This window comes from Struthio camelus, chromosome 1, assembly GCF_040807025.1.
Source record: "Struthio camelus isolate bStrCam1 chromosome 1, bStrCam1.hap1, whole genome shotgun sequence".
NCBI lineage: Eukaryota > Metazoa > Chordata > Aves > Struthioniformes > Struthionidae > Struthio > Struthio camelus.
This window is the reverse complement of record NC_090942.1, coordinates 56654467-56667092: the sequence shown is the minus strand read 5'-3', so window position 1 is coordinate 56667092 and position 12626 is coordinate 56654467. Positions and strand designations below refer to the sequence as shown.

Here is a 12626-nt window from a genome sequence, read left to right as displayed (position 1 = left end):
CGGCAAAGCAGTCTCCCATTCCTCTGGAGCGAGTGGAATCGCTGCCTTTCTGGGGGACAACCTGTAGTTTCAGCACAGAGAGCTTGTGATGCTTTGTTCCCTGCCCGTTTCCCTCCCCAATAGAAAGTGCCCTGTATTGGTGCCAGGGCGTTTTAAATCCTTTTGGCTTTAGTAGGTGCTTTCATCTGGCAACTAGCTTGCGATATTGAAAATGTAAGGCTATCCTGAATAATTTTCTCAGCCAAATGTTGGAAGGGTACTGCTACAGAGATGCTAGGAGAGGTTAGTCAGGCATCAGTTGCGAGGGACTGTCAGTGCTTGTTTGGAAGGGTTTGCAGTAATTCTTTTAGTATTTCTAATGTATTCAAATGCTGTTATTCTCTTCAGGTGCAAAGCGTATTCTAGAACTGGACAAATACAGAGGAGACCAAGGACAAATACTTTTCCGGGAGACCTTTGGCCACAATGCTGACTATTCACTGGGTGAAGCACTCTGGGCCTGCTCTAATCTCTTCAGTGATGTTCGAGTGAGAATGAGCCACAAAAGGATCATGCTGTTCACCAATGAGGATAACCCTCATGCCAATGACAGCGCTAAAGCCAAGCTGGCCAGGACCAGAGCTGGTGATCTTAGAGACACAGGTCATTATTTTCCCCTTTAATTTAGGCCTGGAATTTAAGGCTGAATAAAAGTGATGTATCCTTGCAGCAGATGTTAACTGCGCTGCAGTGTCTTAATGGAAAAAGAGTGTGAAATGATCAGAACTGAGTAATCTTTCTGAAGCTTTCTAAATTAGAAAAATCTGACATCCAGTCTGGTATGCAACGGCTAACTTCTAATTTTTAAGGCCTTTTTTCCTACTTCCACAGCATAAATCAGGATTTGTGAGGGCCATGGAAAACAAACTCTACTTTACTTCGTTGTCCCACCCTTTTCCAGGAGGGGAATAATAACACTAAATCAACACAAAAGGAAGATTATTTTAGTGGCTGCATTTTGAATGAGCTGAAGAACAGCAACTCGAGCTCAGAAATTAGAGAGGAAATGCTTCGTTTCTTAAAATATGCAGTTGAGACAACCAGTGTTTTTGGAGTTCAGATGCGCTAGATCCAGAAACTGTGAGGCATCCTTAATCTGCTAGCTCATATAACATGGAAAGGGCAATTTCTGAACCGTCTTTGTTTCCCTCTATGCCAGAGGTGAGACTACATCTTATAGGAGCTTGTCAGAGCTGTTTCATACACAATATTTCCCAGCTTCTTAATTAGGGAGGGAACAACTTCTGTGCTTTGTTTTGGCTGAAGGTGAAGAAGGTCTTTTGCCCATTTCTCTGAGAAACTATCACATCCAGTGCAGATGACAGTTTGGAGCTTACTCTTGCTCCAATTCTTTGTATAGATAGAGAAATCTGAGGGTGCTGAGGAACACGCTCATATCTATCTTTTACTTTGTCTTTAGGTATCATCCTGGACTTGATGCACTTGAAGAAGTCTGGAGGGTTTGATATCTCCTTGTTCTACAGGGACATCATTAACGAAGCAGAGGATGAGGATCTTGGGATCCAACCTCATGAGTCAGGAAAACTGGAACATCTCCTGAAGAAAGTACGAGCAAAGGAGACAAGGAAACGGGCTTTAGTCAGGTGTGTGCCTAGGTCTGGCACTTATTCCGTGTAGGCACCTGATGTTATTTTTAGGCTGCATCTCACCTTCCTCTTCTGGAAGGATTGTTTTGTAAAGGCATCAATGCTTTCATTCCTCAGTCTTAATTGGGGGGACTGCAGTGGAGAGTAAAGCTAGGCCTCTTTTTCTCCCACAGTATGAAATCTCCTGTATTGAGCTTAGCCAGAAATCATTCTGAAGAAAAGTCAGCGTCACCAAAGTAAAACATCTACCAAAAATCTAAGCTCTTAATAGCAAATGTTTAGTTTATAGCAAAGTCTGATTGAAGTGAGACTTTATTTACCAATGTTAACTTAGGGAAAAAAAACATTCTAGTGTGGCTGATAGGTGTTTTGACCTATTAACTAGTCATATGTGGCCAGTCTGTCTAGGCATTTGGTATTGTGCCAATTGATTCATACATCTGATCTCCAACTGAAAGATTAGAGATACTCAGGGAGAGGTTAAAGGGATCTTGACAGAGAGGACAGAAAATTTTCTTTGGAACCACCTACTTGATATCGATTTGTTTTTTAACAGGCAAGTTCATAGCAGAATGATTTGGATGCACAGTAAGTGAATGAACTTCACAGCCCAGTGTTTTTTTTTCTTAATATATATTAAAAAATCCCACCTTGGGCTGTTGTCATTGGTGTTCTTGCTGCTCCTTGCAACTTTATTTCCCTCTTCTGGGAAGTTTTTTCTCAAGTTTTCTAATTCTTGAGGAGGGAGAATCCTGCATCAGTAATATCTTTTAGAAGAGAGGAAATAACATTCACATTAATTCACTGTTCTGCCCTCAGAACTTCAAGATTACCTTCAATTTTAAACTTTGTTTTTCTTCTGAATTTTTCTGTAACTTCTGAAACTTCTGGGTTTTTGTTCATGGTATTGTTTGTCTGGATGGGACGCTTTTGGGGGAATTTTGCCCTCTGCTTGAACAGCCATGTGAATTCAGAGGCCACATTTGCATTAAGCATAAGTGGGTACATAACTGTGGACTTGTCCTGTGCTCTGCCAGAGGATAACTGCTCTTCACTGTAAAAAAGGATGGAAAATATAGGGTAAATCATTTCTGTTTAAGTATTTTGTTATGACCAGGACTGACAGCATTGCAAGAATGCTTTTTTATGAGTGAGATTATGAAGCAAATAATAGTACCTTTTCAGAGATACGTGTGGATTTGGGGAGCAGAATAGGGGGTCTGAGGAAAGGAAGTTACTTGGGGAAATGACTTTCTTTTGAAAAATTATCTTTCAGAGCCTCGAGTCTGCATCTGCTTTTTTTTTTTTTTTGCACAGGTTAAATCTGTATCTGAGCAAAGATCTCTCTCTTACCGTTGGTGTGTACAGCCTCCTTCAAAAAGCTCATAAACCATATCCAGTGAAGCTTTATCGGGAAACTAATGAGCCAATTAAAACAAAAACAAGAATGTTTAATGGGAAAACAGGCAGCTTGCTTCTGCCTAGTGATACAAAAAGGGCTCAGGTAATGTATTCATTATGTCTCTGTTTTTCCTGTCACTGTGATTTTGGTGGAGGGTGGGGGGAGGGAAGGGAATGCTGAGCATCTTACTGCTTTTCTTGTGTTTCACTTTCATGATCAATTACAGAAATATGTGCCTCCATATGCCTCTGGGATAGTTTGGTCACTTTTTAAACTAAGCAGGAGAGTGGGTGGTTTCTTGGGTGAGGGAAAACACCTCACCCAAGGGAAAACATAGCTGCTAGTGGACGTGTGCTTGGGAACTCACGTCACATTCTTTCTGTATGGCAGAAGCAGGTTGTCAGAACCTGATCTTATGTGGCCTTGTGCTATTGGTGCTGGTGAGATCTTTGAATTACTAGAAACAGATTTTGACCATTTTATTACTACTATTGTAATCTTTACTGTTTGCTCTAGGGGTACAAGTGTGAATCACGGAGGTTTTCTTGGGTTCTTTTCCAAACCAGAATAAAAGGCATATTAGCTCTATTTTTGTTATTTTGTTCCTTGCTTTCCCTTCTTGCTTGGGAGTTTGGCCGATAAAGATTGATTGCTCGTCACACTCTGTTCAGGCACAGCCTTATTTCAAAGCAGGTTATGCAGTTGCTAGGTATATGGTCACAAACACGCTTTACATGTCCTTCCATGCCAAAGTCTCTTAAAGTTGTCCTCTTAAGATGTGATGTTAGGCTTATTTGTACTGGACACTAGTTTCTTAGAATAAAGTACAGAGGATGAGCAGAAAGGTGAATGTTCAGCCCCTACTCGTCTAACTTCTGTAACCAGACTACAGTATGTTTTCATTTATTATGTGACATATGAGTGATGCTTCAATAGCTTGAGTTGTTAATCACTGTTTCTGCCAGGAGCAGAGGTAGCTGACATGCTTCTGCTGAAGCATGGTTAGGAGACACAGACAGGTTGGGTGAGACCTCTGGAGATATCTGGTCCAACCTTAGCTCAGAGCAAGTCTCACCTCTAAACTAAATCAGGTTGCTCAGGGCCTATTCTGGCCAGCTCTGAGTAACTCCAAGGATGGGATGCTGCAGCTTCTCTGCACCAAGGCTTAACCACTGTCTTAGGAAACACACAAGAGATGTTTTCCTCATGTCCAGTCCAAATTTCTCTAGAGAAAGTGGTCACAGATGGCAGCTTGTCCTTTCACTGTACACTAATGAGGAAAGTTTGGCTCTGTCTTCTTTATAACCCCCTCTAGGTAATGAAAGACAGCACTTACGTTCCCCCCCCAACCCTTGACTTGTTCTTCTCCTGGCTAAACAAGCTCAGCTCCCTCAGCGTCTCCAGATGCATTGTGTGCTTCAGCCCTCCAGCCATCTGAGTGACCCTGCTGTGGACTTGCTCCAGTTTGTCAATGCCCACTCTGTACTAGGGGGACAAAAATGGACACAGCACTCCTCGTGCAACCTCATGAGCGTCATGCAGAGGGGAATAATCACTTCCCTGGACCTAGGGACTATACTCTTACCAATGCAGCCCAGTGCGTGGTAGCCCTCATTGCTGCAAGGACACACTGCTGACTCCGGTTCAACTTGTCCATCAAGACCTCTAGGTGTTTTTCTGCAGAGCTGGTCCGTAGCCAATCAGTCCCCAGCTTGTACAGTTGCAGGGCTTTGTATTTGCCTTTGCTTCATGAGTTTCCTGACAGTCCGTTCCTCCAGCTTGTTGAGGTCCCTCTGAATGGTAGCCCTGTCCTGCAGCATAACAACTGCTTCTTCAGAGTTTAGTGTTGTCTGTGGAAAACTTGCTGAGGGTGCAGTTGGTTCTGTTGTTCAAGTTGTTTATGAAGATGGTAAGAAGTATTGGCCCCAGTACTGACCTCTGAGGAAACACCATTTAGAACTAGCTGCCAGTTAGACTCTGAATTGTGTATCGCCACTCTGTAAGCCTGATAGTCCAGCCAGTTTTATGCACACCAAATTGATCCTCCTCTGCTTTTGGCAGTAGCTCTTTCCAATTCCTCTACCCCCAAGCTTTGCTACTAGACGTGGAGATCTGGGAGGCCTGAGAGCAGATCTTGTCAGTAAAGTCCAAGGTCAAGAAGGCATTCAGTACCTCAGCCTTTTCTGTTTTCTTTATCACTAAATCACTAAGTTGCCTGTCTCGCTGGAGAGCTCCCACAGTTTTCCTGATCTTCTTTTTGCTGCTGATGCACCTTTAGAAATCCTTTTTGTTGCCTTCACATTCCTTGGCAGTCATTTCCTCTTAGAGTTTCGCCAGGTGTGAGAAATGCTGTAAGAAATACTGTGGCCCTTTAATATTGTGAATTATTAAAAACTAGTGCAGTGTGTTCTGAAAAAAAATAGAGGATGAATAGTTGAAAATGAGCTGAAATGGCTATCTTTTTCCTTGCTTTTCTTGTCCTTCCACTATCTTTTAGTAGAATAGCATAATAATAATAAAATAATATAATAATATTATTATATATATATATATATAATAATAAAATCTATTTTTGATCCGATTCGATCCCGATGCTCAGCATTACTGTCTACTTTTCCCTGCCACCCTCTAATTTAGATGTATGGAAACCGTCAGATTGTGCTGGAGAAAGAGGAAACAGAAGAATTAAAACGATTTGAATCCCCAGGCTTGGTTCTGATTGGCTTCAAACCACTTTCAATGCTAAAAGAGCACCATTATATCAGGCCTTCCCAGTTCATCTATCCTGAGGAGTTCCTAGTAAATGGTAAGCAAAGATGGGAACAGAAGATTCGGAAGATTCACCAAGCTTGTATTATGGTAACCAGCTAATTCATAGTGCAATCAAGTGGAGATCACTGAGATTCCATTTGACATCTTTGCCTAGCTTAAAAACTTGTTAATGTTTAAAAGCATAATTTTAACTGTTACTGCCCCTCCCAATGCAGTTAATTCTTGTTTTTTTTCAGTAGCAGAAGTGCTGATCCTGCTTCATGTTTCATCCATCATGACGGAGAGCTAATCAAACTAAACAGATGTGGCCCTGAAATACTTGGTTTAGTCATTCATAAACATAACTAGTTTTTAAAAGTGAAGGATCCTAGTACCCAATAAGAAGGCAAAGGTGGTAAAAATGTGGAGATAACTGCAATTTTTGAGTCCATATCAGCTAGGAGCAGAAATGCATCGCTAAGGAAGCGTGGTCGAATTAGCAGGGTCTTAATGGCTTGTTTTAATGACAGTGGTAGCAAAAAGGAGAAGATACTAAGGACTGCTTCTCCCTTTTTATGTGTATACACAAGCCTACTAATTCAGAAATATAGTTTTAATGCAAGCTGCACTATCAAGAAAAACCTTTAATCTCTAGTTATGATTAGATGCCTTGCATTGTCCGACTGAAGAAGCACCTTTACCCTGGCTTTTGCAGCTTAGCAATTTTCTGAATAAAACAATTATTCGTATGTGAGTCTTTTCCTGACCAACCTATCTGACCAAATTTAAAGCAAATATGCATAGGCCTGGAGGTAGGAATACTGAAGTCTGAATCCTTAGTGTGTTACTTCTGCAATAGGTCCTATGATGTGCTGCTGCTGCTACTATTGTGCTCCACCAGACCAGAGAGAGGCTTTGTACATATCCGTTTCCAGTTCTCAGCCTTATTTCATTTCTCAGACTCTGGTGATTTCGGTTCTTTCACCAGAACTCTCACTGATCTGATCAGCAGAGACTCGTTTTCAAAGGCTCCTTGTTCCCAAAGTTGCTTTTTACCTTTGGAACATTGTAAGCATTTCAAAAAAGTCACCAGCACTGAATCTGTAATACCTAGAGTTATGCTCCTGAAATCTGGGAGAGGAACAAAGCCCTTAATCTGACTAATACAGTCTTTACTTCGCAGGGAGCACAACACTTTTTAATGCTTTATTGATGAAGTGCTTGGAGAGAGAAGTGTTGGCACTGTGCAGATACACCCCTCGCCGGAACGTTCCCCCTCGCTTTGTGGCACTGGTTCCCCAGGAAGAAGAGCTCGATGAACAAAAAGTGCAGATAGCCCCTCCAGGTATGGCAAAAGAGGCTGCCTTTCCTTGTGTTCGTGGAAGCAGTCAGCAAAATAGGCTCCTATATTGCATGAAAATATCCTTTTTGCTGCCTTAAAAGCTGGGGAGAGTGCTTTCCAACATCCCCTTTCTTCAGTTTTCTCTCTGTAAGTATCTGATGTTGAAGAGGTCGCTGAGAGGTCCCTGGCTGTAGTGCCTACTTGAAATCTTTGAAGGCTAATGTGGAGTAAATACATCTAATTGGAAGAACGTGCGGTGATGTCTGCGGTGAAGCATTTGTGAGGCAAGGCTGGTGCTGGCAGTGTTGTGACACTGTACAGCTATCTTGATGCAGCTGAAAGAATGATAAAAGTAAATGCTTTACTATCTGTTTTTAAAGCCTCAGTTGCATCAGTGCTTGCTCAGGTATTACATGGCTACCGTATTCTCCCCCCACCTTTTTTCAGGAAATTAAAGTGACTGACCTAAAAATGAAGAACTTTTTTTCAGTTGGCTGACTAGGCACTCACATCTTTCCCTGAATTTTATTGTGTGCTTGGATACTTTTTAAAGCATCAAATAAATAATTTCACATACTGAGCCTCATACCTTATCAGCTGAGTGGTGGATGATTAGGGAGCAAAGGTAGCTCTAGCACTTCTGTGTTTTCTCTCTTCTAGAACTGCAATATCCCCCGCTGGGAGAACGTGAAGTACAGGAATAACACTGCGTGTGTACAGCATAAGGCATTTCAGATATAACATATAGATTTTTATTTAATATTTAAACAAATTGTTTTCAAGCTCATTTCCAGTGACAGATAGGGAAGGTGGACAAGTTAAATTGATTTCCTGCATAAAAAGCAAGTCGCAAGTTTCCAACTCTTAACTATGCATTTAGTTTGAATCTCTTTCAAGAAGCCGTTAGTGAGGTTGGCTATTTACAATAGGATTGAGATTGAGTCTCATGTTGTAGGTACTAGAAGATAATGACTGGTTGGTGGTGTTTGCAACAAAATAGATGGCTAGTTTGGTAGTTATCAGACCTGCCTGATCAGCGTCTTGGCCTTTCCCGTAAAATGTTCTGAGGCTGTGGCTCTCCATAACTGTTCTCTTGGCCTCTCTTTTCTGTGTAGGTTTCCACCTCATTTTCCTACCGTATGCAGATGACAAACGGAAAGTTGATTTTACAGAAAAGGTGCCAGCCAATCGAGAACAGATAGACAAAATGAAGGAAATCATTCAAAAACTCAGGTTCAAATACAGGTAAGTGGAGATAAATAGAGTAGCGGGGTGGGGGGGGGCAAGGAGGAGGTGACGGGAGAGAAGCACAACGCTGTTGCTTATTGTGTTAGACACGTTCTTCAACTCTGGTGATCACAAGATGAGATTTTGAAGCATTGGGTGGTTATATAGGCATAACTTGTAGTGTCATTGGGCTACTTCTTTATAATTACTTATCTAGTAAGCTCTCTGGTTTCCCTTAACACGTCCACAGTAAATGTTTTAGAAAGCCATAGTTAGAAATATGTTGACTGTGAAACTTATCAATAGCTTAGTTACCCATACTCTGCAGCCAAGCTAGGCACCTTAAAGGTTGTGATGATAGTTGCTGGCTGTAGGACTTTAGATTTGATCTTCTGGGCTTTGTTCCCCAGGATGGCCAAACCTCACTGTGCAAATGTTGCTGTTCTTGTTTAAATATTATACAATGTGTGAATTTTAAGCCTACATAAATTAGGGAGCCTTGCTTACTCCATTTCATAATGCAGTGTCTTGCATCTAGAAATTACACATAAGCATCTACTTGTAGGAGTCGACTATTCCTCAGATGTAGGAGAGCACCTTGTCTCCAGAACACAAATGGTTACTTGTGTGCATACAAAAAAGTTTATTGCCCTCGCCCTGAAGCCTCACTGCTGCAGGCAGTTGAATGCATTTAATGAGGAACCTGTCAAGAGATGATGATTTGCATGAACAAATTGCTTCCCTTTGCAATAGCCTTGTCTAAACATTCTTAATCGTTCTGAAATATCCATGCATCACATGCTTAATACAGGGTGTTCTGGAGTTCTTTATGCCATTAGTCTTGTTCTTCGGACTGTTGTAATTTTTTTGCAAATTGGCACATTCATTGTGGTTATGAGAATCCGTACCCAATCTATTGCAGATCAGACCTGGATCTTTTAAGTTATGGTTCAACAGAAACAATAGTTAGGCCCTTTCATCATAGCTCGGATAAGGAACTGCTTTTATGGGAGATTTGTTTTAGGTATGTGGAAGGTAGCAAAACTGGTATTATTGCAGAATGCTGCCATCTCCATTTGGTTCATGCAGTTTTCTTACACAGTTGATGCGTGACAGGATGGTGATGCAGCAGATAAATTGAAAGAGGAAAGGCAGTTCTTCCTCTCAGATGGATTGTTATGTGAGAAAGAGGGAAGAATTTTGAAGTAGGTTGGTGGCAGATCTTATGTGTCTTGCCTGTCTTCTTAGCAGCATGCATTGAAATTTTGGGGGCTTCTTGACAGGACTGACAGCTTTGAGAACCCAGTTTTGCAGCAGCACTTCCGGAATCTGGAGGCTTTGGCACTGGATATGATGGAACCGGAACAAGCTGAGGATTTGACAAGTGAGACCTATTGGTGGATTCAAAAGGAGGGGCGTAGAGGAGTCTTGACTTTCTTCAAAGTCAGAGATGTGTTGCTACAAAACTAAATGTGTTTTGAGGTTTTTTTTTTTAAATTATGTGCAGTTCCAAGATGTAGAACTGAATTTGTCCATTCTGAAATGCCTTACTTTCCAGTGCTGTAACTTTTAAGATAAAGGAACAAATTTTTCACTTTGCCCTGCAAAATTATAATTGAATCATCTTTTTCTTTATGGTGATAAACGTTTTCTCTGAAATTCCTGTCCTGAAGAGCTCCGTTAATATTTCAGTCTGATAACTGGCAGAATTATTTAGAGAATTATTCTGCTAGGAGGAAATGATGCCACCTTGTGGCTGTGAGATTTTCTAGCTGCCCAATCCTGATGGGGAAGTTAGCTTTTTTTACTTTTCTAGCTTTTTTTAACTTTTCCCGGAAAAATGTTAGAGTAACTAGTTATCTTTTGTGAAGTGATACCTTAAAAAATAACCTAGGTTCCTGTTCTAGATATCATGCAAATGCATGACAGAAACAAGCTGCCCTGCCTCAAATTACTTGCAACCTGAGCTAGTGAACTGGCATATTTTAAATGTCTGATGTTAGCTCTAGTAGCAGCAAGACCAGTTATGAGATTTCCTATACCACCTTCCTCTTGTCCATGTTATTCTTTGTGTATATATTTCCTGTTCAGATGTATAAGCAAGTCCGTTACATATGAGTAATACAAATTCTTGATCTTATCAATAACTGTAAACTTCTCATTTGTGATTATCATAGCATAGTTCTTTGCATTTTGCAGCCTTACAAGACACTTGTGTGGTAATTATTACATAAGCATGATTATATCTGGTGATAACCTTATTTAGATTTTCCTATGCTCACTCCTTTTTTGAGAGGGCAAATCTTTCTCTTTTGCCAGTGCCAAAGGCTGAAGAGATGAGCCGCAGGCTGGGCAACCTGGTGGAAGAGTTTAAGCAGCTGGTTTATCCTCCTGACTACGATCCTGAGAGGAAGGCTGTAAAACGAAAACAGGGTGAGTAATGATACTGCAGGCAGACAGCCTGGAGTCCCTATTCTTTGTTTTAAGGTTTATGCTTTTTCAGTCTGTTTTATAGTTTAAAGAAGCCACTTGTGCCACAACTCTTCTTACTCATCTCCACAGCAGAGTGCGCTTATATCCAACTGTGATTCTTAGGAGTCAGAGGGCATTGTGGTATCCAGCTAGAGAATTGCTGGAATGAGAAACTGCGTAGTTGTAACCCAGAGTGACATGGGAAGTAACGTGGGCAAATCATTGTAAATTTTTTTTTTTCTCACTTTGCTTTTTATGACAGAGTAGTAAAGTCCTTCATGCTTTATGTGCAAGATGAGGAAGCAGACTTGTATGTATGGACTGTTTAGCAAGTCTATAGTTGGGCATCTTTAGGACTAAATATCTAACCAATGCTCAAGTACATGCATGGTTTGGGAGTCTGTGAAAGTCTTCATAAAGTGGGACTGTCGGTTAGCTGAATTCCATATTGAGTAATTGCAGTCTGCTGCCTAGGTGAGAATCCCTTCAAAGTTTCACTTGTGAATGATCTTTCCATCCGAACACAAACTTGCGTACTTGAGTTTGAGATCACTCACATCAGTGACATCAATGTAGTCAGTGACAGCTGCTTTATAAAACAGAATACAGAAACTAGATCTGTGAGTGTGTAGGTAGCCATTAAAGTATCATGTGCTAATGGCCATTAACTATGGGATGAGAACAGTTGATATCTTTACATTAAGAAACTCTTTTTTCTTTAAATCTTGATGATCCGAAATTTCTTTCAAACAGGTGATGATGATGGTCAAACTGAGAAAAAACCCAAGGCAGAAATCTCAAGAGATGAGCTGAGGAGCCATGTGCAGAAGGGCACTCTAGGCAAGCTCACGGTACCTGTTCTGAAGGATGCATGCAGGCTTTGTGGGCTGAGGAGTGGAGGGAAAAAACAGGAGCTCATGGATGCATTAACTGAGCACTTTGAGAACCACTAAGCAGCAAGAGAAATCTATTGTTCAACTTCTACCTGCTTAAAGTTTTAGTTGTCTTATGTGGAAGCTGAGTCTGTTTAATCTTGCTATAGAGGAGGAGAGGACTCAATGTTGCTCAATATAGCAGTGGAGAAACTTTTTACTCTTGGTTGTGAAAAATCTCTGCAAACTTGGGTTCTGTTCTCAGTAGCCAAAGGCAGAATTGAAATCCCTGCCAACTCAGGTCACTCACTGCAAATGAACACAGTTGTGCCTTCCTGGTTTCTTAATAAAATTTTTTTTGGACTTCTTACTTTGCAACACCGGCTATAACACCTTTTTGCCATAAAGACAGCAAAACTCATTTTAACACGAGTAAGAAAACAGAACGATCTGTGTTAATGGCACCATATTCATTCATGCAACAGGTCAAGTCTTTGTGCTAACACAGGGTATAAACGCGGTGTGTTACTGTACTGCTCTCCAAAACTGCCAATCGGTATCGCTACTTGTAATCAAAGTGGGTTCTTTTCCACCATCAGCATTATAAAGATCATCAGCAGATCATAAAGGAGAAAATCATTATTGCTAAGTGGTAGCCAATCCCTTGTACAAAAAGCCAGCACTTTGCAACAGTGTTCAGCCTGATCTTCCATTTTTAAACAGTAACTGCAAAAGCTGTTTTTTTTAAAAAAAGAAACAAAAAAGAAATAGTCATGTTCCCTGGAGGGCTGCAAGCACGTATTCCAATTAACATGACATAGAGCTTTTCCACCTCTGTAGCAAAGCTGAATCAGACTACTTAAAGGCTTCTGTACTTTAACCCGTGCTTTAAAAATAGCGAACTGTAGAGAGAA

At 40.9% G+C, this 12626-nt stretch overlaps 1 protein-coding gene across 2 annotated transcripts in view; it reads left to right on the top strand.

Annotated features, from left to right (window-relative positions):
• Positions 1–12626, top strand: part of XRCC6 (X-ray repair cross complementing 6) — a 15502-nt gene extending 2876 nt beyond the window's left edge. For both annotated transcript variants that reach the window (XM_068940889.1, XM_068940879.1), the window contains exons 4-12: positions 388–642; positions 1460–1643; positions 2964–3150; positions 5686–5854; positions 6983–7144; positions 8257–8386; positions 9652–9752; positions 10688–10801; positions 11594–12626. In XM_068940889.1, the coding sequence (XP_068796990.1) occupies positions 388–642; positions 1460–1643; positions 2964–3150; positions 5686–5854; positions 6983–7144; positions 8257–8386; positions 9652–9752; positions 10688–10801; positions 11594–11793 (1502 nt within the window). In that variant the 3' untranslated portion in view covers positions 11794–12626. The remainder of the gene's footprint in view (positions 1–387; positions 643–1459; positions 1644–2963; positions 3151–5685; positions 5855–6982; positions 7145–8256; positions 8387–9651; positions 9753–10687; positions 10802–11593) is intronic.